Source organism: Lycium barbarum, chromosome 4, assembly GCF_019175385.1.
Source record: "Lycium barbarum isolate Lr01 chromosome 4, ASM1917538v2, whole genome shotgun sequence".
Classification (NCBI taxonomy): Eukaryota; Viridiplantae; Streptophyta; class Magnoliopsida; order Solanales; family Solanaceae; genus Lycium; species Lycium barbarum.
The window spans coordinates 140,260,008-140,282,718 of NC_083340.1; the positions used below are offsets into that span (position 1 = coordinate 140,260,008).

The 22,711-nt window shown below is 33.3% G+C and overlaps 2 protein-coding genes across 3 annotated transcripts; both read left to right on the plus strand.

Annotated features, from left to right (window-relative positions):
* Positions 1-1,031: 1,031 nt before the first annotated feature.
* On the plus strand, positions 1,032-11,885 carry LOC132636674 (uncharacterized). Of its 2 annotated transcripts, none has more exons than XM_060353643.1 (6): positions 1,032-1,492; positions 7,681-7,995; positions 8,075-8,123; positions 8,205-8,490; positions 10,665-10,743; positions 11,605-11,885. In XM_060353643.1, exons 1-6 carry the CDS (start codon positions 1,160-1,162, stop codon positions 11,809-11,811), a joined length of 1,269 nt encoding a protein of 422 aa, XP_060209626.1. In that variant the 5' UTR covers positions 1,032-1,159; the 3' UTR covers positions 11,812-11,885. The 2 variants fall into 2 exon arrangements, with proteins under 2 accessions (XP_060209626.1, XP_060209625.1); XM_060353642.1 differs by having other exon boundaries at positions 1,033-1,492; positions 8,199-8,490.
* A 1,652-nt stretch (positions 11,886-13,537) lies between these two features.
* LOC132638724 (agamous-like MADS-box protein AGL29) lies at positions 13,538-14,075 on the plus strand. The gene has a single exon (XM_060355507.1). The coding sequence runs from the start codon at positions 13,538-13,540 to the stop codon at positions 14,021-14,023; it is 486 nt and encodes a 161-aa protein (XP_060211490.1). The 3' UTR covers positions 14,024-14,075.
* The last annotated feature ends 8,636 nt before the right edge of the window (positions 14,076-22,711 follow it).

The following is a 22,711-nucleotide window of genomic DNA, read 5'->3' on the forward strand; positions in this document are numbered from 1 at the left end:
TAATAATTTTGTAAAAAATATAAAAAATTATAGAAAATAAAAAAAATAGTTTAAAAAATGGAAAAGATTTTTTTTTTTTTTTTTTTAAAACTGATTAAATAGATACCTCTCAATTCAAATACACGTACACGTACACATACACTCGAAGTTTCCAAACTTATTTTGAAGAATCTACAGTACCGGAAATGAAAAATATTTCCAAATTTACGTCCAAACACAAATTAAATAGATAAATTATTTATTTTCTTTATATTCGATTTAGATAATCAATTTTATATATATATATCAAATTTTTACTCTTATCCTAAATCAATCCCATTTATATCACACTCTTTCCTTTTATTCTGTCTCAAATAGAATGTCACATCTCTAAAATTAGAAGCAACTCTCTAAAGAAAGAGTTACTCACTTGTCCTTAATGAAATGATTTATAACAACACTATTTTTAAAGTTCATCTTTTACCATTAATGAAATAATTTATAACCACACAAATATCTAAGATTTATTTTAAATCATAAATATAAAATTTTTCTTTATTTTTTAAATTTTGTGCCTAGTCAAATAATACGAAGACGGAGTATATCTTAAAAAACTGAGATAATAGTCAAAAACACATTTCAAATATCACATTTTTTTTTAGTTTCCTATCTGAACTATGAGAGGTGAGAATTTCCTACCTAAACTATCGCCAATTAGTTTGTAAAATGCACCTCAACTAGTAATTCTTTCACTTTTTCTACCTGAACTATCACAAAATAGTTTGCAAAATACACCTCAATTATCAATTTTGAGGGGTCTTTTGCAATCTTATTGGTGCTAATTTACGTAGGAAAACTGAATAACTTATAGCTAAAGTATGTTTTGCAAACTCATTAGTGAGAATTTAGATAGAAAACTCTCACACTTAATAGTTTAATTAAAAAATTAAAAAAAAATGATTGACACTTAATAGTTCAGCTAGAAAATAAAAAAATAAAAAATATACTTCGGGATGTATTTTTGACCCTTTTTAACTCTAAAAATATTTATTCTCCATCCAAAAAAAAAAAAAAGCAAAAACGAAAAATTGAAACGGTAAAGCTATGCACAATTGAATACTACCTATCATCAATTCAAATATACATACACATACTCTCGAAGTTTCTAGAAGCTTCGGAAATGAAGAAATCCAGCAAAGTTCCGGCGAAGTACGATTTAGAGTATCGAGCTTACGAAGACGACGCATGGTACGGTGTGCTAGTAACGTTGTACGGCGAAACAATGACAGTGAAATTCGAAGGATATCCAGAAACATACGATGTAAAATTCAATGCTAAAGACTTAAAATCGAAGGAACAAATCGATGATTTCGCAAGTAGGTTTAGAAGTGTATCGCCGCAATTGCAGGATAGTGAATGTGGTAGTGTTATTAAGGAAGGGATGATTATTTGTGCTGCTTGTAATGCTTTTGGAAAAGATGATATGCTCTTCTATGATGCTCTTGTTGAAGCGGTGAGTCACAACATATTCATTTTTTAGCATACTCGAGTTTTTTCACCAATTTTAGTGTTTAAATATCTTTCTAGTAGTATTAATTTTGAATTTTTTGAGCTTTATTTCATTTTTAGTAGGTTTTATTTGGTAAAAATTGAAAACAACGAAATATTCACATTTTTACCTTATTAGTTTCGTTGATGATATGCTCTTCTATGATGCCTTTGTTGAAGCGGTGAGTAAACACCTAATTTTTTTACCGTACTCTGAGTTTTTTTCACCTTTTTTAGGATTAATTTTGATTTTTTGACGTTTTATTTTATTTTTAGTAGGTTTTATTTGATAAAAAGTGAAAAACAACGAAATATTCACATTTTTACATATTAGTTTCGTTTTTATTTATAAAAAGGATGATATGCTCTTCTATGATGCTGTTGTTGAAGGGGTGAGTGAAACACCTAATTGTTTTTAACCATTTTTCACTATTTTTTAGTGTTCAAATATTTTTCTAGGATTGATTTTGATTTTTTTGAGCTTTATTTTATTTTTAGTAGGTTTTATTTGGTAAAAAAAATTGAAAACAACGAATTATTCACATTGTTTCACCATTTTTTTAGTGTTTAAACATTTTCTAGGATTAGTTTTGATTTTTTGACCTTTTATTTACTTTTAGTAGGTTTTATTTGATAAAAATTGAAAAAAAACGAAATATTCACATTTTTACACATTAGTTTCGTTTTTATTTATAAAAGAAAGAAAAGTTCTAGAAGATATATTAAGGAAGGAAGGAAGGAATGATTGTTTGTGCTGCTTGTAATGCTTTTGGAAAAGATGATATGCTCTTCTACGATGCCGTTGTTGAAGCAGTGAGTGAACACCTCATTTTTTTTTTATTTTTTTTACCATACTCGATTTTTTCATGCATAAAGGGAATAATGGATACTTGAGATGTGAAACTCGCAAAAAGGTGATAGTTTAGGGAAGTAAAGGGAATAATGGATAGTTGAGGTATGAAATTCGCAAAAAAAAGGGTGATAGTTAGGTGTGTTTTTTTAACCATTAACTCTTTGAAATATGAGAGAAAAAAATTTCAGATGTATCTAATCAAGGTGATAATATCTATTGCATTCTGATGCTGTCAAATTCTCAGTTACAGATTTTGAGCATGAGCAATAGGTTTTCAAAAATTTATGTTATCTGAATATTCTTTAAGCATATCAGGTCCTAAGCACTTATAAATGAGGTGAGGTAGGTTGACATAGTCCAACTATAATGAGCCTTTGAATTTCTAGGATACAGAGGATTCTGTGGTTGATCACAACTAATTCGGGATTGAAATTAATCTCTTCACAGTCATAACAAAACTCGCATATGTGATCTTTAAGCTAGCAGGTCCTAAGCACGGATAAAAGAGGAAGGTGAGGTAGGTTGACATAGTCTAACTATGAGGAATCTTTGAATTCTAAGATACAGAGGATTCATGTGGTTGATCCCAACTAGTTTGGGATTGTGTCATCTTCATTGGTATTACTTGGTATTAAGTTTTTCAGTCTTATCGAATTAATTATCAGCTCATTATAGCAAAATTTAGTGAGTAAAATGTTCTCGTGGCTCATAGACTTTTCTTTTGATATTTTCATGTGTAAAATGTAAATTAAGTGTCTATTTCCTTGTTATCAACCGTTGCAAGTAATCTTTTGTGCTTTTTCAACTATCAAAAGAAGCAAGAAAGTAGAATGTTGAAGAATAAGAATCGGTTTTTTAGCATTTAACCCCCCTTTATGTTATGGATTATTGACAAGTGACAACAAAAATTACTAAAGGATATGTATGAAAGAGCCTTTACTGGTGTGTGAACAGTAACAGGAGATACAAAGGAATAACAGGAGATAGAAAGGAATTTCCCATACTTCCTTACTTTAGTTATAGGAGATTAGGAGTTAACTAACAATAATACAATAAAGAATGAGGTTATATTGTATATGCTATTCACAGACGATATTGTGTTAATTGACGTAACTAGCGAGGGTGTTAACCAAATTCTTGAATTATGGAGAAGCACTATAGAGAATAAGGTTTTAAGATAAGTAGATGTAAAACTGAAATATATGCACTATAGGATTGTATAGTGCAGTGTCCTAACATGTCATATGTTGTTAGCGTGGTGAGTAGTAGAGATGGATTCAAGATTTGGCCTTCATGGGTTACGGATTCGAGGACAGTGATTTCAAGTGCTAGTAATGAGTTCTGAATTAACTTTTGTACATATTTAGTGAATTTCTTAACACATATATAGGGTCAGGGGTGGAGCTAGAAGAATAAATATGGGTTCGGCGGAACCCATTAGTTTTACTCAAACAGTGTATTTTGTGTTAAGAAATTCATTAAATATGTACAAATATTATATTTAGAATTTAGTTATTATCACTTGAAATCGTCATTGTAAAATCCAGAATCATGAAGCTGAAATCCCGACTCCGCCTCTGGATAGGGTATGGGCCATAACTACTGGATTCTGGCGTTCTTAAAGCCAACATCCAACCCAGATGAGTAGATATATGGCATGTCCTTGAAAAGAGCTATAACAAACAGTGAAATGAATTTTGAGATATTTCAAGGGTATTACAGATATTGGTCTGACATTTGACCAAAGCAAGATGACATACTCAGTCTGTTGCGGACTTGTATAGGAGGAGATCTTAACAGTCTGCTTGCTTACTCTTTGTGTTGGTGAGTGGTGATATCATTGGAATGCAACTGTGCAAACTATCACTTATGCAACTGTGCAACCTATCACTTAGTCTAAATAAGTGGCTCTCTTACAGATGCAACAAAAAAATTCTTTGGCCACAGGTTGGTGAGTGAATTTGGGCTGATAAGTAGTTGTGGCCAGGTGGGTGAATTCAGGCTAACAAAGAGGTAGGCATCAATATTTTGTTACAGTTGGAATGACATCACGAGGAACTCGAAGTGACTATATTTGGTTCTGAAGGCCGTCTTTGTTACAGTTGGAATGACTCGAAGTGAAAATTCTTGTGTTGATTATTTTATTTTCCACTGCATTACCTTCTTAAGCAAACTGTTTCAAGAATCAGATTCTTGAAACACATAGGAGTAGCCCGATCTTAACAAGTGGTATCAGAGCTAGATCTTTCTACAAAGGCTAGTACCTTGAAAGATGGCAGCACCTCCTGCAGTACCAGACCCCTCGATTCCATGGAAATTAGTATGGCTAGGGGGAAGCCTGTACTGAAGATCATATAACTAGTTTCATTCAGAGCTATGGGAAATTATTCAGAAAGGACCACATATTCCCAAAGCATCAACTAGTGAAGTGATGACCCTCTATTGTTTAAAGAGCTTATGAATTGTGTATTTAGTGGTTGTGTTGGTAATCACATTTTTTTTATTAGATGATGTTATTCTTGGATATTTAAAAGGAGTGTTTATGCATAAAATAACTAAGTGGGTTAAATGGTTGCATAGTCACTTCCTATATCATATTAAATCTAATAATTAGAGTTTGTTAAATATTTAATAAAGACAAAAGGTGCTCATTCACGGAAAGCTTAAAAGATCAAAATTGTTCAGAATATATATTTAAAAGACCATCTTAAACTTATCGTCAAATACCAGAGACCATTTTTGTCATTTTTTTCATATATATTCCCACAGGGATTGAGGCGGAAATTATTATGGGGAGGGTGCGATATTGTTCCATGCTCATGCAAATGTTCCTAGAAAATTGCTATTTGGAAATTGGAGGACCATTTTATTACGGCAAAATGGCAGAGCAACATATATATGTACGGCAAGCCTTGCAAATATATATCCTCAATCATATCTAGCATGTGTTAGGTGAGAATTATTTGCAACAAGGGTTAGGATAATGGAGGAACTTCGTAGGTTGATGGGGTTGTCTAATGGAGTACCAGATGAGGCTCCACAAGGATGATCAGACCCTAATTAGGATTTGTAGTGTTTTTTGTTTGTTTGGATGTTATTAACAAATTTTCAGTTATAATTATTGTAGGCGTAATTTTGGTGTATTTTTATTCTAGCATTCGCATATCTCTTATTCTTTTGCCATGCCTTTCTATACTGCTTTGGATTGCCTGTTCTTATCTCTAGCACTATCTGATTGTTTCTTTTACTTCGTCGTCCTATTATCTTGCTGTTATTACTGCTTATAATTACTGTTTATTATTACTTATGCTTTTTCATCTCTCCTTGAGTCGGGGGTCTATCGGAAACAGCATCCCTACCCTTCAAAAGGTGGGGTAAGGTCTGCGTACATTCTACTCTCCCCAGACCCCACCTAGTGGGATTATATTAGGTATGTTGTTGTATTTTGGATGTATTTTATTTTTTATTCCATCATCCAAGTTGATATTTAAGTTTATCTTGTATGAAGACTACCATTTTGGGTTGTTTTTTTCTCTTGCTTCATCACTAGTTGCATTTTATGTTTAAAAAACAAAAGCCTAACTGCGAAGTGATCGTTAAGAATAATGATGGTTATGTGAAAGTGACTTCTTGAGTCATTCATGGACCAAATCGGTGCTGGTGGAAAGCCTGTATTGAAGATCATATAAAAGGTTTCATCCAGAGCTATGAGAAATTATTCAGAAAGGAGCACATATTCCCAAAGCATCAACTAATAATTTCCATGGAATTGTGGGGTCTTGTGGTTGATTGACCTTCTTGTATTGTAGGAGGTGCCGCCATCTTTCAAGGTTAGAAAGGTCTAGCTCTGATACCACTTATTAGGATCAGGCTACTCCTATGCGTTTCAAAAATCTGATTTGGTAAATATTTCAAGCGGTCACTTTCACATAACCATCATTATTCTTGGCAGTCACTTTTCACTTAGGCTTTTTTTTTTTTTTTTTTTAAACCATAAAATGCAACTAGAAAAGCAGTGATGAACAAGAGAAAAAAACAACCCAAAGTGGTAGTCTTCATACGAGATAAACTTAACATATATAAACTTGGATGATGGGGGAAAAAAATGTGCCTACGATAATTATAACTGAAAATTCTGTTCAAAAAAAAAAAAATTATAACTGAAAATCATCCAAAACACTGCAAATCCCAATTAGGGTCTGGTCATCCTTGTGGAGCCTCATCTGGTACTCCATTAGGCAGCTCCCTCAACCTACGAAGTTCCTCCATTATCCTAGTCTTTGTTGCAAATAATTCCTGCATTAGTTGATCCAAGGTTTGCCGGAGTTTTTTGATTTCGTCGATCAAAATTGTCATATCCCAAACTGGATCCGTCATCACTTCACTAGTGAAAAAAAAAAAAACAGGAAGTGTTAGATATCACTTCAGTAGAGTTATTGTATCCAGGGGTATTGTTGTTGTGCAAAAGGTTTCAACCAATGGCTATCTATCAGATATGATTATCAATGCAGTTTCGGTTAGTAAGTTTAGGCATGCCTAGACTCTGTTGCAGTTGGCAGTACTAGGTGACGCCTTCCGAGGGTAATTTGGCGAGACATTGTGATGAGATAATTCCTTGTTGATAATGGAGGATTTCAAGCAAAGGGAAGAATTGTTGATGTGGGTTGAGGTTTATGGTAACTGGTATAAATAAGGATTCTGCCTTAGTTGGGCTTCAGAATTCTTTGCTCACTATTTCGGTATTTCCTTATTTGTAATTATCTATATATATATTTTTTTCCCCCTTAAAGGACAAGATTTTCAATCTTGCATAAAAGCAGTGTTTCTTTACAGTTTAGGGTGTGAAAGGAAAAGAAAAAGGAAGAGGGAAAGAGTGTGAGACGAACTAAGGGATTGGGTTGGTTTGTGAACATATTGGGGACTAAGGTTTCTAAGAATTTGGAAAAAGATTGCTGCTGTTTTTTTCAGCATAGTGAAATTTGCTTACCGTCTTTCTTGAGAATGCTGACATCTTTACAACAACATACCCAATGAAATCCCACAGTGTGGGGTCTGGGGAGGGTAAAATGTACGCAGACCTTACCCCCATCTCGGAAGATAGGGAGACTGTTTCCGGAGAATGCTGACATCTTTGCTGAACCTTATTAAAAATTGTGTCCATCATGCTCCTTTTTTATTGCTCTAAATGTTGGTTTAAAAGCAGCAGCACTCAAAGAGTAAAAGGAGATGGCTACGTAATTCATTTTGGTTCATTCGCTTGATTCACTTGCTTCAAATTTTCTTCTTCCTCTCTTTGGTAGATACACAAGGAGAACCATTCATTTCACAATGGAGTGGAGGAGTGTTTATGTACCTTTGTATTATCCTGGCTTCATGGTCCAAAAAAGGATTACTTGACTAGTTCTGGAATCGAAGGCATATGTATCATAAAAAGCACACCCCAATTTGATCCAAGAATATCCTCCTTCTTGAAATTGGCAAACCAGAAACTCAGAAAATCCTCTTGCAAGTCAACTTATACTTCTGAGCAAGACAATTCAGCATCCAAAGGATTGGCTCGTAGTAAAAGAGCTAGATATTTGTCTTCTCCACCAAAGCCAGATTCGTCCTTTAAGGCAAGTTATCACCTAATAATTCATTAATTTGAGTGATGATGCATGTGCCTAAATCATTCTCCTCTTCCTTTCCCTGTAGGGGATTAGCGGTGCCAAGAATGTGGTTGACATGAGATGTACAACAGAAGGTGTGCTACGGAACTCCATCACCTGTTACGATGTGGTAATTGCACTTTTCTTAAGTTCTTCATTCTGAACTGCAGCAACAGATTATAACTATAGCAGGCACTGGGATCATGATAAAGATCTTGGAGGGCAATGTTCAAATTACCATTTCATGCTAGTCGAGAACTTGGAGAGAAACTTGCTGCCTTCATCATTGAGAGATTTCATACATGAGCACACTTCTGTTTGGTCACAAGCACATATTTTTCCCAGCCCATCATATATGCCCTATGCACGAGGCATTATCGTGGTAGATTGTGAAGATAAGCTTCAAAAAATAAATCAGTTTTTGGACAATCCAACCCATCTTGTTGTGTCCCCTAAGGGAAGGTACGTTTTCAGAATTAGTTTCTTTCCTAAAGTAGTCTTTTGTGATCTCTCTCCTTTCATTGTAGTGTCTTCACTGGAAATAATTATATCTTATTATTATTAATTAAATGTTTAGGCTTCACTCATCATTCTATACTATTCCCACGTGTATTAGACTTGTATTGATTAGAATCTATCTCCCGTTAGAGTTGTGTTGTTTGGGTGTATCAGAATAATTGGTTTCCTGCCTCTACACAGATTATGAGCTAAAACACATTTTCATTCAGCTAAGTATCATGTTTGGCGTGGATCAAACTTGCTAAAATAGCTTTATGACTATTCTGCTTAGAAGAGCTTCCTTGCCAATTAACCAGCCACTCGAACTAGTTTAGATGTGAGGATAGCATCTGCATGTGTTCTAGTGTTATCAAGAGCGAAAAGCGCAAAAAAGCTCTAAGGTCAGCTGGGGCTTTAAGCACAAAGCGCACATAAAGTGTGGGTCCAAGACTAAAATAATAAGCATGAATAACAAATATATGGACAAAGAAATTATAAAAGCATTATGATAAAGTGAAATATCAGTTATCTAGTGTCATCTCTTCTAAAGAGGCTCATTGGCAAGGAAAAGTATGTCTTAGAGCCTTGATGATGACACGAAGCGCACATAAAGCGAGGCGAAGCGCTCAGCATGTTTTGAGCCTCGCTTCAGGGCTTAAGCGCGCATTTGACAACACTGATGTGTTCATGATGCAAAGTTTTATCAAAGCATGCTTGTCTTAATTTTTTTCTTACTTTTCATGTTATTGTTGGGAAAACAAAACTGTAGTATGGCATGCTTATATTTCCTGAGCTTGTGATTTGCGAAAACACCTTAGTTCAATTCTGCAGCACCACTTGTTTAAGGCCTGCTCTGTGGTTGCATCAATAGCATAAGCCTTTTTTCATGGCCCTGTAAGTGATAACTTGCTCAATGCCATCTGATATTAGTTGCTTCTGCAATTTCTTTTTCTTTTTTGTTGATAATATTGTTGCTTCTGCAGTTAGACTTTCTCTCTTTCTCTCTCTGACGGTCAAACTGATTCAAAGTTGAATTAGAGGTTCTAGAACGGTATCTATCTTTAAAATACATAAAAGAGAATCACAAAATATGAAATGGTTGAGTCCTTGTAAAGAGCCTATAGATGGTATTTATTTGTCTGAACTTCCACTCTATGCACTACACTTTTGGTGACTAGTTGGGATAGTTTTGAAAGATCTCTCTATACTAAATATGTAGTTTCACATGCTAATTCCCCAATTTCTGGTGCCTTCTAACAGTAAATAGTTTATTTTCGGGGATTGCTTGAAGTTCTATGCATTCTGCACTGTTTTGTTTTTCCTTGTTTCTTTGTTTATGTTGTTGAAAGTTTTGTTTTACTCTTCAAAACAGCTTCAAAGCAATGCTACTTCTTGCCTCAACTTCTGTTTACTGCTACTTACTTTCTTGCTCAAATGCTGTTTAATGCTCTGCTTCCTTTCACATTCGATGCTGTTTACTGTTTGGAATTCCTGTGATATAGGTATTTCAAGATCCTCTATGTTGATATGATAGTGGATGAAAAGAAAGAACAGACTCATATGAAAGTTCCCCAGGAAAAATGGCGAATATAGACTTGATGTGCCAATATTTTGAGGAACAGACTTTTTGTGATTTTTTTTTTTTTTTTTTGAAATGTAACGTTCTAGAAGTAACTAACTGGAATCTTTGGGAAACAGGTGTCCACAAATGATATGGACAAATAAGGTTGCACATACTATTTTCCGAGTTTCCAACTCGCGATTGCTTGAAAATTGTCACATCCATTGAGGCACTATTTGTTCTTTCCTTTTTCTTTCTCATTCTCAGAAGTTGAAAATTGATTTGTTTTTTCATCCCTCTCTACTTCAAAGTGAAAGAGCTGGAAAGGAGGTGCAACACTCTGGTTTTGTGTGCCACCACCTTGGGTCTTTACTCTTAAATGCTGTTTAACATGCTTCTACAATTCAAATATTCTGAAATCCTTAAACATCGGTTTATAATTTGTGCTATAATTTATGCCAAATGTGTAGATCCTATTTCATTTTAATGCTTAAGAGTTGAATTTTCAAGCATGTCCGTAGATATTCTAGATTGGTCGCCTATGGAGTCATTTATTATTTCCATTTTCCTTTTACAGGCCGATGGTTATAAGTGAAAGAGATACGAGACACTCCATGATTAAGACGTCTCTTGGGAGCTTAGTGTACAGATCCCAGGTAAGGTTCATACCATTTATTGGTTAGATTTGAAAATGGTTGTAGGATATCAAATTAACCATATTTGTTAGATCTGTAGCATGGCACATTGTACTGCCAGTGCTACTTCACAAATGAGTTTGGTAGACGACATATTGGGAAATATCATATATATGAGGTTTCTTGATACTCTAGAAGCATGCATATCTGAATAGTTACTCGTGACGAGTGAAAAACTGGATGCTCAGTAGTCACTAGTCAAACTTGATTGACATTTAACTGTGCGGGGTAACAGGAGAGATGAGAATGTGGGATCAGTTGTTGTTAAGGTTTAAGAATCAAATTTATCTGGAGAAAATTTGTATATGCTCATGATCTTGAGGAATTGTGCTCTTTACACATACTTGTGGAAGTGCTTAAACATTGGTACAAAATGTCTTATGATGAGCTGTGGAAGAAGAGCTAGGTCATAGTGGCTCCAAACCTTGTGGGTTCGGTCACCTGACCGCTAAACTTAAATTACAAGTGATGAACACATCAGGAAAAGAAGGAAGAAAAGATGTCTTCGCAATATTTAAAAAAGAAGAAAAAGTGAAATAGTAGACCGATGAGGTGAAATCAGTTTCATTCGATTTATTGCTAGTACATACTACCCTCTATGATCTGTGGTGGAATCTTGAACGGGCAAACTAGTTTAGATACAAATAAGCAAATACTTAGAAGAATTATCGGTTATCGGAAATATGTTTTAGAAACATTTTATTGATGGGCAAGCTTTGAACATGTGATTTTTTGTGGTGTCTTTCATTTTATATCAGATTTTTTGTTTCAGTTCATTGAGTCTGACTGCTCTCCTCCTTACGTCTTCACGTTTCTGTGTAGGATATACGTCAGGCAGAAAGTATCTGCCGAGACTTGATAGTAGTTCATTCAGGAAGTGAAGCATACAGAAGAGCAAACCAGGCCAAAGATTTGTTTTTGGAGTTTATGAGTCATCAACAGAGACTCTATAAGAAGTTAGCTTTGGAAGAGAGTTTTTTTTGGCAGATGCTGCAATTACAACCGAATTTTGATTCGTATCTGTGTTAAAACAACTACGAAGCGATACAATTTCTGTGTATATCTTGTGTTTTTGTCATGTTTCAAGATTTATTTTGCTTTAACTAACCCCTGCGACGATATGCCTTGTAGCAATCTCACTGTGTGCAGAGTTTTTCAGTCTTCCCTGCCCGGGGAAAGTGCCGGTGGAAACAAATGCAACTCCTTAGCTGCATTCTTCTTTGCCCATTCGTTGATTGGTGTTGGTTACCCATCCTACTTGCAATGTCAAGTTGCTCAAAAGGGGAGGAAGCAATGGTTAAGAGGTCCTAATTGGAGTTGCATGTTATGAGTTTGAATTTTTGTTATAGGCGTTGACTTTGACTTGTTGGAAATTCATTTAGATACTTTCTCCTAGGGACTGGTTGAGCACTTGATGGATCTAAAAAGGATGTGCCTTATAAAAAGAATTCTTCACAATACGAATGAGATAAAAAACTAAAGAAGATTGTCATTAGTCTAGACATTCTAAATATGAAATAGTCTAGAGATTTTAAAAAGTTATTTTATTCTATTCAAATTGTAAGAGGTCAAGAGAGATTTTATTTTCTCCGTGAATCACTATATGTACACCATTACTGTGGCAGGCTTGCTGTTCCAAACATCAAAGTAATTTATTTATTCTTCAAGCAATGTACATGACTTGCACAGAAAACTATTGATATTTTTATTTCAAATTACTTTTAGATGGTTATTGAATTTGTCTGGATGTTCCATAAAATTCATATTGTTCAAGCATTAACAAAAATAAAAATAATTTGGTGAACTAGTAACTTTTCACTGTCAACATATTGGCACTAGTAAAATAGTGCATGTACATTAGAACACTTGGCCTACAAGTTATATTTATTTCATTTCGTTAATGCTTTTCTAAAGTTCAATGGAAAAAGGTTTTTGCCTTCTAATTATATTCGCACTTATTTCTACAAGCCCGTTAAAATATGTTCCAATTAGAGCAAATTTCATTTGGTTAATGTTAATGCACATAGGAAATGGAGTTTTCATTGCTGTATTTCATAAAAATATTCACCTCTTCAAGTTAATGTGTCTGATCCTATTCAAGTTAATGTTTAATTAATTATTATTATTTTTGGTTAATGTTTATTTGATGTTAAAGCATGTAAAGGATTTGATTTTGCTGTAAAACTCAACTTTTTTGGTATGCAATTTGTATCACTTCTAGTTATAATCAGTTTTCACTATTGTCTACTTGAACATGGTAAATTTAAGTAAGCACATTATGATATTTTCCTATTTCTGGAAAAATATTAAATTTATCTTGTTTATGCAAATGAAAATTTTGATTTTGCATCTTATACATAAAATTTGAATTATTTTGGTGTGTGATTGGTGTTTCTTTAAATTATATTTAGCCCCAACTTGGTAATTTTCATGAGTATACTAAAATAGTTACTGATTTAACTTAAAATTTTAGATTTCATTGATGTGGTTGACATGCAAAACATACTTTAAGCATAAAATTGATTTAATTTCCTAATTTTCACTGTGATGAAAAGATTAGTTTCAATTATAATAATTGTTTAAAAATTTAATCATCACGCCTTCTGATAAAATTCTTGATGTATATAAATATCCGCGGTATCGCGCTTCTTGTAAGTATCATTTTTAGGAAACGTTTCATCAATAATCTCTTAACCATTCTCCTAGAAATTTAGGCATGGAGAATAAGAAGAGTAAAGGGCGCCGAAAGATACCAATGAAAAAAATAGAAAAACAAGACGACCTATATGCTAGCTTCTCAAAGCGCCGTAAGGGTTTATACAAAAAGGCTAGCGAACTCGTTACAGAATGTGACATAGACATTGGAATGATAATTTTTTCCCCGACCGGTAAGCCTATGTCATTTTTTCACCCGACACTTGATGCGGTTGTTTCTCGTTTTCAGAATCCTGATATACAGTTAAGTGCAAGTGCTCATCTAGTCACGGCTCATACTCGAGATAGAGTGAACCAACTCAGTAGCAGGCTTGAAGAACTTGATACCATAGAAGACATTGCAATTGCTCAAAATAAATCATATGATGAAGTGATAAAAACTAGGCTGAGAGGTTGGTGGGAGTCGGTCGAGCAGCTCAATGCAGATGAAGTGACCGAGTTTGAAACTTGGTTAAAGAACGCTATTTTTTATATGCACAATCGTTTGAATCAATTGGAAAGTGGAGCTTCATCCTCCGGGATGTGAATCTTTTGGATGTGAAGTTTGAAAAAAATTCATTACTTATAGGAATATCAGTGAAAACCCTAGAAAGTGCAAATTTATATTATTAAGATGTTGATTTTTTGTTCTTTTTTGTTTTATTTCATGGATGCTACATCCTTGTACTCTGCCATGATTTCCATAATAATATTCGATATAGTTGTTAAAATTGTTTTCTCATACATACATTAGCTCGTAGGCCTCTTATATATGCGGATCCAGGATTTGAACTTTACGGGTTCGAGTTTGGAATATTATTGCAGCTCAATTGCTTTTTGGGTGTGAAACATATTAATATATACAAGATCTGGGCCAAAAATATCGAATTCGAACGAATCCCTAATCTTTAATAATATATTCAACATATCTTGTATAATCTTCATAAGTAGAGTCCGCAGCCTAAAGGGTATAAAAATACACGGTATTTATCAAAACGGAATGACCAAAAATTTATATACCAAAAGGGGTATATCGTGGGCTGATCCACGATATACCCCCAAAATTTTTTTCATCTGACACGAAGTCAACGAAAAATTAAAAAAAAAAAAAATTGATTGTATAACGTGGACTGATCCACGTTATACAATATAAATTGTATAACGTGGATCAGTCCACGTTATACAATTATAACTTGTATAACGTGGATCAGTCCACGTTATACAATTATAACTTGTATAACGTGGACTGATCCACGTTATACAATTAAAAAAAAATTCCAGCGTTTTACAAAATAGGAGTCCGGAACCAAAATGCCCGAAGTGTTTTTTCCATACTTTGACTAACGATTAGTCGTGTGTCAAGACTCCGAAACGTCAATATTTTATCTAGAACCTGATATTTTTTTTCTGCGTACAATAATGTAGGCCCAATACATCAAGGATACGTAGACGTTCGGATAGTCATTTTAGGGGTTGAAAAGGTGCCCGAAGTAAGTTTTGTTTGAAAAAACTTAGTGATTTTTCCATACTTTGACCAACGATTAGTCGTGTGTCAAGACTCCGAAATGTCAATATTTTATATAGAACCTGATATTTTTTTCTGCGTACAATAATGTAGGCTCAATACATCAAGGATACGTAGACGTTCGGATCGTCATTTTAGGGGTTGAAAAGGTGTCCGAAGTAAGTTTTGTTTGAAAACTAGTTGTAAAGTGGTCAAACTTTAGATGGTCATAACTTTGCGCTCGGACGTCCTTTTTACGCGTTTTTTTTTTGAACTTGCATATTTTTTCGAGATCTACGCGGACAAACTGGCCGAGCCTATTTTTGAAAAAACACCTTTTATCCCATTCAATTTCAATTTTCCCCCAAATTGGCATGAAATTTTCAGATTTATGTACTTATAAGATGATGATACGCAATAGATTTCAACGTAAAAATCCCAGGGTAATGTAGCTGTGAATGTCAATTTCACTTCTGTGGTTTCAATTTTTGAAAATAAAGTTGACTAATTTTCTCGACATATAAAGTTGACTAAAATAACCTTACAGTCAAACACTAAGTTTTTTCAAACAAAACTTACTTCGGCTTCAGGAGCGCGGACTACAACTAGAAGGAGGAATGAAGTGTAGTACGTGCAAGCAAACAGGTCATAAAAAGAATCGTTTCCCCGACAGAAATCAGTAGTTGTTGTTGCTTGTTGGTTTTTATGTTTTTTCTTAAGTTGTACGATCGTTGTTTCCTTATGTAATCTTCCAAGAATATATAACATGTTTTGTACCGTTTAATAGTTAGTATGTAATTTAACATTTACTACTCAGTTAATGTGTGACGTTTATTTAACTTATATTTTATTTTTTATTTTTGTTCGCATATATAACACATTTAATTATTGCATGTGTTAAAATATTTATTTGAGTTAATCATGCTTTAAAAATTAAAAAAATCAATAAATTTTTTTATTAAAAACATAACCAAATATGATTTAAATTTAGGCAACGTCTTACCAAGTATTTGTTAAAAAAAAAATTAATTGTATACCGTGGATCAGTCCACGTTATACAAGTTATAATTGTATAACGTGGACTGATCCACGTTATACAATCAATTTTTTATTTTTTTAAAATTTTTCGTTGACTTCGTGTCAGATGAAAATTTTTTTGGGGGTATATCGTGGATCAGCCCACGATATACCCCTTTTGGTATATAAATATTTGGTCATTCCGTTTTGGTAAATACCGTGTATTTTTATACCCTTTAGGCTCCGGACTCTTCATAAGTATCACATGCGAAATTCATCCTAGTTAATGATTTTCTTACACTTACATATGGAGTTATAATAGAGATATATCTTACATTTGAATTTTATTGAAACAAATGCAGCACCAGTGTTGCATTCTTGTTTGCACATTCTTTGAATGTGAAGAACTGGCGTTATTCCTTATAGGAGTTGCAATGTTATGAGTTTGAATTTTGGTCAGATTCGTTGGCTTTTGGTGGTTTGTTTTGGACCGAAAGTATAATTGGACTGAAAGTATGAGGGGTATATATAAACAATTTCCGATCGTACAGGGGTATATTTGACCCTTTTTTCATAAACAAAAATCTTCATAATATGAATGAGATAAAAAACACTCTGCCGAGACTTGAGTAGAAGAAGGGATACTTGAACAGAGGGCCCGTCTTAGGCTAGTGAAGATTTGAATCAAGCTGCTTAAAATTTCAATTCAAGTAAGAATGATTGCTTTTCTTAACGCCCAAGCTAACCATCTCGACTGATCGATCAAAATGAAACCGATTGATATGGAAAACAAAAAAACTGCAAGGAACGAATTGTGAGAAAGTCATGTGGCATTCAAGTTTTATTTTTGAAATAAAAGATTGAATACCTACTGAAGATCTAATTGTAAAGGATAGTTCCAGTAAGATAGATGTGACATGATAAAAAAGCGAAACGATTAATGACATGTAAAAGATAATTTCACCATATTAGATAATTCTTCCCCCAGAGGAATCACTATATACACCATTACTGTGGGAGGTTTACTATTCCAAACATCGAAACAATTTGTTTATTCTTCAACAATGTGCATGACGTGCACAGAAAACTATTGATATTCTTATTTCAATTTACTTTTAGATGGTTATTAAATTTGTCTGGATGATGCAAAAAATTTCATATTGTTCAAGCATTAGCCAAAAAAAAAAAAAAAAAATTATTGAACTAGCTAACAACCTTTCACGGTCGACAAATCGAATCTAGTAATATAGTAGCTGTACATTAAAAAAACTTGGCCTACAAGTTATATTTTCATATTTCATTTCGTTAATGCAATTTCTAAAGTTCCCTCGAAAAATGTTCTTTCCGTCTAATTATATTCACACTTATTTCTACCAGCCCGTTAAAATATGTTCCAATTAGAGCAAATTTCAGATTTGCCTAATGTTAATACACATAGGAAGTTGAGTTTTCATTGTTGTATTTCATTAAAACATTTACCTTTTCAAGTTAATGTTTCCGATCCTATTCAAGTTATTGTTTATTTGATGTTAATGCATCTAAAGGATTTGATTTTGCTATAAAATCCAAAAAGTTTGGTATGACATTTGTAGTACTTCTAAATATATTTAATTGGTCACTAGTTACCTGGACTTGGTAAATTTCATTAAGCGCAAGAAGATATTTTCCTATTTCTGGTTAAAATTTGAAAGATTATGGTATGTGGTTGGTGTTCCTTAAATTTATAATCATATTTGCTAGCCCAGCTTGGTAAATCTCATGAGTATATTAAAACATTTACCAAATTTAACTTAAAATTTTAGATTTCATTGGAGTGGTTGACATGAAAAACACATTTAAAGAAAAAATTAATTTCATTTCCCATGATAAGTTCACTGTGATGAAAAGATTACTATCAATTAAAATATTTGGCAAGAAATTTAATCACCACATGTTTTGATGAAATTCTTGATGTATATAAATAGTCGTGATATCGCTCTTCTTGTAAGTATCATTTCTCAAAACGTTTCATCAATAATATTTAATTATTCTCCTTGTAAATTTAAGCATGGTGAATAAGAAGGGTAAAGGGCGCCAAAAGATACCTATGAAAAAAATAGAAAAGCAAGACGACCGATATGCTACCTTCTCAAAGCGTCGTGAAGGTTAATACAAAAAGGCTAGCGAACTCGTTACAGAATGTGATGTTGACATTGGAATAATATTTTTTTCCCCAACTGGTAACCCGTATTCATTTTTCCACCCTACTCCTGATGCGATTGTTTCTCGTTTTCAGAATCCTTATATGGAGTTAAGCCCAAGTACACATCTAGCCGCGACTCATGCTCGAAACAGAGTGAACCAACTCAATAGCATGCTTGAAGAGCTTGATACCGTAGAAGACACTTTAATTGCTCAAAATAATCTATATGATGAAGTGATAGAAACTAGGCAGAGAGCAGGGAGTCGATTGAGCAGCTCAATGTAGATGGAGCTAGGGCTGTTCACGGTTTTGGTTAAAACCAAAACCAAACCGAAAATTTAACCAAACCGAATAAAAAAACCGACATTTGGTTTGGTTTGGTTTGATTTGGTTTTAAATTTTAAAAACCGATAAAATTTGGTTTGGTTATGGTTATATTAAAAAATAACCGAATAAATAACCGAACCAAACCGATAAATTATATACATAAATTTTATAATTATTTATATGTATAATATTAGTTTTTCATAAATAATTATAAATATTTTATACCTTTTAATCATTAATTTGATTCTGGTCTACTTATTTCACATGATTGTTTAAGACCTGTGTTTTTAAGAATATGTTCAAGCCCATGTCTTTAAGTCTTTTAACTCTTTAAGTGTTAAGTGTAAATCTACTAATAGAAGCTCACGTTAGAGTCTAATGTCTTTAACTTAAATTTTTAGCCTTTCTTTGTCAGTCATTTGATTTCAGGTTGTTTCTTCTTCTTTTTTCGAATTTACACCTTTCTTTTTTTCTTGTCTGAATGGGTCCTAAACTTCTAATATTTTTCATATGAAAAGGACAGAGGTTGTAGATTTGAAGGTTCCTATAGAAGATACTTCGGTAACATCAGCATTTGCTGCAACTCAAGCACATGGTAATGTCCTAATACCTCTTCCGTGGATAATCCTCCTAAAAAGCAGAAAAGAACAACTCCTTGTAGTCGAGACCCTAGCCTTGGAGATAATGATAGAAAAACATCTGAAGTTTGGGATCATTACAGAAAGTTTTTTTTAATAAAATGGGAGAATTGAGGGCAAAATGCAAGTGCTGCCCCAAAGTTTGGGATCATTACACGAAGTTCTTTTTATTTCATATATTTTCATTTTAATTTTAGGTAGTCTTTATGTTTAATTAATATGTATGTTTGTAACAACAACTAAAAGCTCCTATGCTCTACTTTATTTCCAGGTATGTATATTAAGATGACAAAAATGGTGCAGCCACTACTTAGTTAGTTTTTAGCTTTATATGTAATAGTTTAGCAACATTGGGTAGCTTGAGTACGACACTATCACTAATAGTGAAAATGTTTCTATGATGTATGTTTCACCTTAAACTATAAATAAAATATATCGTTTGAACAAAAAAAAAAGACATGTTTTTTTCAACTTTTTAATGTTTATTGATAAGTCTCATGGCTGCTAGTCATAAACCGAAAAATCCAACCAAACGGACAATAACCAAACCGGTGGTTATTATTTTATTTGGTTTGGTTATGGTTTTAGACATTTAAAAACCGATTAAATTGATTTGGTTATGGTTTTAATCAATAACCGACCCAAACCGAACCATGAACACCCCTAGATGGAGCTACTGAGTTTGAAGCTTGGTTAAAAACCGTTATTTTTTATGCACACAATCGTTTGAATCAATTGGAAAATGGAGCTTCATCCTCTGGGATGTGAATCTTTTGGGATGTAAAAGTTTGAAACAACATCAAAATCATAAATGAATCATCCTAAGTTATTACTTATAGGAATATTGGTGAAAACACTAGAAAGTCCAGATTTATATTATTAAGATGTTGATTTTGTTCTTTTTATTTTTCTTCGTTGATGCTACATACCTGTACTCTGTTATGATTTTCATAATACTAATCGATATAGTGTCACACCCCATTTTTACCCGGAGGTTAAAATTAGAAGTATGACGTATTGGAGATTCCTATTTTTGTTTATGTTTTTAAGGAGTCGCTACCTAATTATTTATGGTGAATTAGGACACCTAAAGTTTATTAAAGTTATGTTTAAAGTTAACTCTGTTTAAGGTCTACGAAACTTAAGATTCTAGGTAAGGGTTCAATTAGTCTAAAGGGAAGGTATTATGCACCCTTTAAGACCCATTAACAATGGTTAACCGACCGGACTTATGATTAGTTAGGCTAAGTGTAAATATAGTATTATAGGAAAGGAAATAACTTTGTAAATATGACTAAAGTGGTAAATCGCCATGTAAGAATGCTATTTAAAATAGGACTTGTACAAAATAATAATTTGTATAAGAGTACTTTTTATGCTATTTTGAAATATGGCTTATAAATGTTATTAAGGTTTTAAACGAAAGTAAAATAGTATTGTTTAAAATAATACTTGAAAACATAATAATTTGCGTAAAAGAAGACTCAAAATATTAAATGAGACTTGAAAAAATATTGATAAAGCCTTAACTGAGAGATGCTATTTAATAAGATTTATAGGAAATGTGATAGTTTGCATGAAATAAAACTTACAAGCACTATTGAGATTTTTCATAAAAATGTCATTTTGAAGAAGACTTATAAATGTGACTAAACTTTTAAATAAAAAAAACGCTATTTAACATAAGATTTGTACAAAATGTAATAGTTTGCATATAATGTGATAGCTTTTCAAGAAAAGGGCTTTATCAAATTTAAATCTTTAGATAAAATTATGTTGTACGGATATGGTGACGTAGAAAAATCTAAACTTAGGCATGCTATTTGAAAATCAATTACTCCAAATAAATGTTATAGATACTATAAATAGTTTGGAACATAAATAGAAGGGAACGTAATTTGTGGAATTAGCTACCCATCACCCCTTAATGTCACTAAGGTTCATTCTAGCTAAGGAAAAAACAAAATAAGAAAAAAAAGTGTTGGTCAAATAATACAAGTTAAAGGGCAGAAAAATAGAGCAAAGATGATTAAACGGGCTCAGCCCATTTCCAGGGGGGCTGTTGCTGCGTTACTGTTGCTATTGGGCTTGGCCCAGATTTTTGTCTTCTTAATCTGGCTGTGAACAGGGCTGACTCAAGAAGGAGATTTTGTTGGGCTTTAGCCCAACACCGAATGCGGAGAATGACGAGTCCTTGGACTCGCACGGGATGGTCATGCATAAAAACGAAAGGAAACGATTAGTATATGATCAATGAATATGTAAAATACACACTCAAAACAGATCAGTAGGTTGTATATATTCTGTGTATATTTAAATATACCTCATGTATATACATACATATTGTCTTATGAACAAAACAGCACATGATATGCGCATATACCTCATTGAGCCTTATGTGTTACTGCCTGTTTTAATCATATACACAATATACCTAATATATACACATCACGATCTGTATATCAGGTGTATATCGAATGTATACCTTCCTCTTACCTCGATGACTTAACTGTATATCCTATGTATATTTGATCTTAGACAGATTCTAAGTCCTGGAAATTCAGTCTGAGTACCCAAACTACAGTAGGCATCTTTCAAAATTCATTTAGCACAGATATCTATCAGAACTCTGAATTGATTTAGCTTCGAAGTCTATTATCCACTTTAAAATAGTTTCTTGGCTTTATGTCAAAACAACTGAACACTGAACAGGAGAGGAGACAAAAACAGCGTGTTAATTTTGGTGTTCTTCCATATATCGTGTACAGTTAAGAAGAAAAAAAAAATCATGGGGGGAGCTTTATACTCAGTCAAGATAGGCATCAAATGCGCATGGAAAAGGCAATAAACAGTGGTGTATCAACCTGGTTAGGCATTATAACCAGCGTCTAATGATGAAGTCATGAGCATTTGGCGTAATCCACTGAGTGTGTACAGATAGAGATGGGATATATAAGCTGAGTAATTTGGTTTTGATGACTTAAAGGGAAACGATCTCTTTGCAGGTTCATTCAATGTATTTAAGACAACAAACAAGGGAATTTCCTGAAGAAGAAACATGTACAGCCACAGCAGACAAGGTTCATACAGTTCTTGATTTTATTCTAGGCAAGACACATGTAGCATATTTGTGCATATTTAACATTAACGAAGATGAGACAAAGACCATATGCAATGATAGGTTCAGATCTTCCAGATTCGATACACAAACAATGTTAGCAGGTATATAACGCAAGCAAGTTGGTCATAAACTTTGAATAATATGACTAATATTCTTTAAGTCTACTCAATTTGTTGCAGCCTCAAACTTGTTCCTTTGCTAATTTCAACAACATGCCTTTCATACATTACTTAATAGCACAAGACGGATTTGAGATATTCAAACAAACAGCACAACCATATCGTCATATATTTCGGTCTGTAGCATTCTTGTTAACAGATTATACCACCAGGATTGGGCTTAAATAACCATATATCATTGTATTCTCTCTAAACTGCTAAGACAAGAGTTGAAGCTTAATAAATTATTTGTAACATATTCCTTTGGTCCCAACTGCTTAGCATACA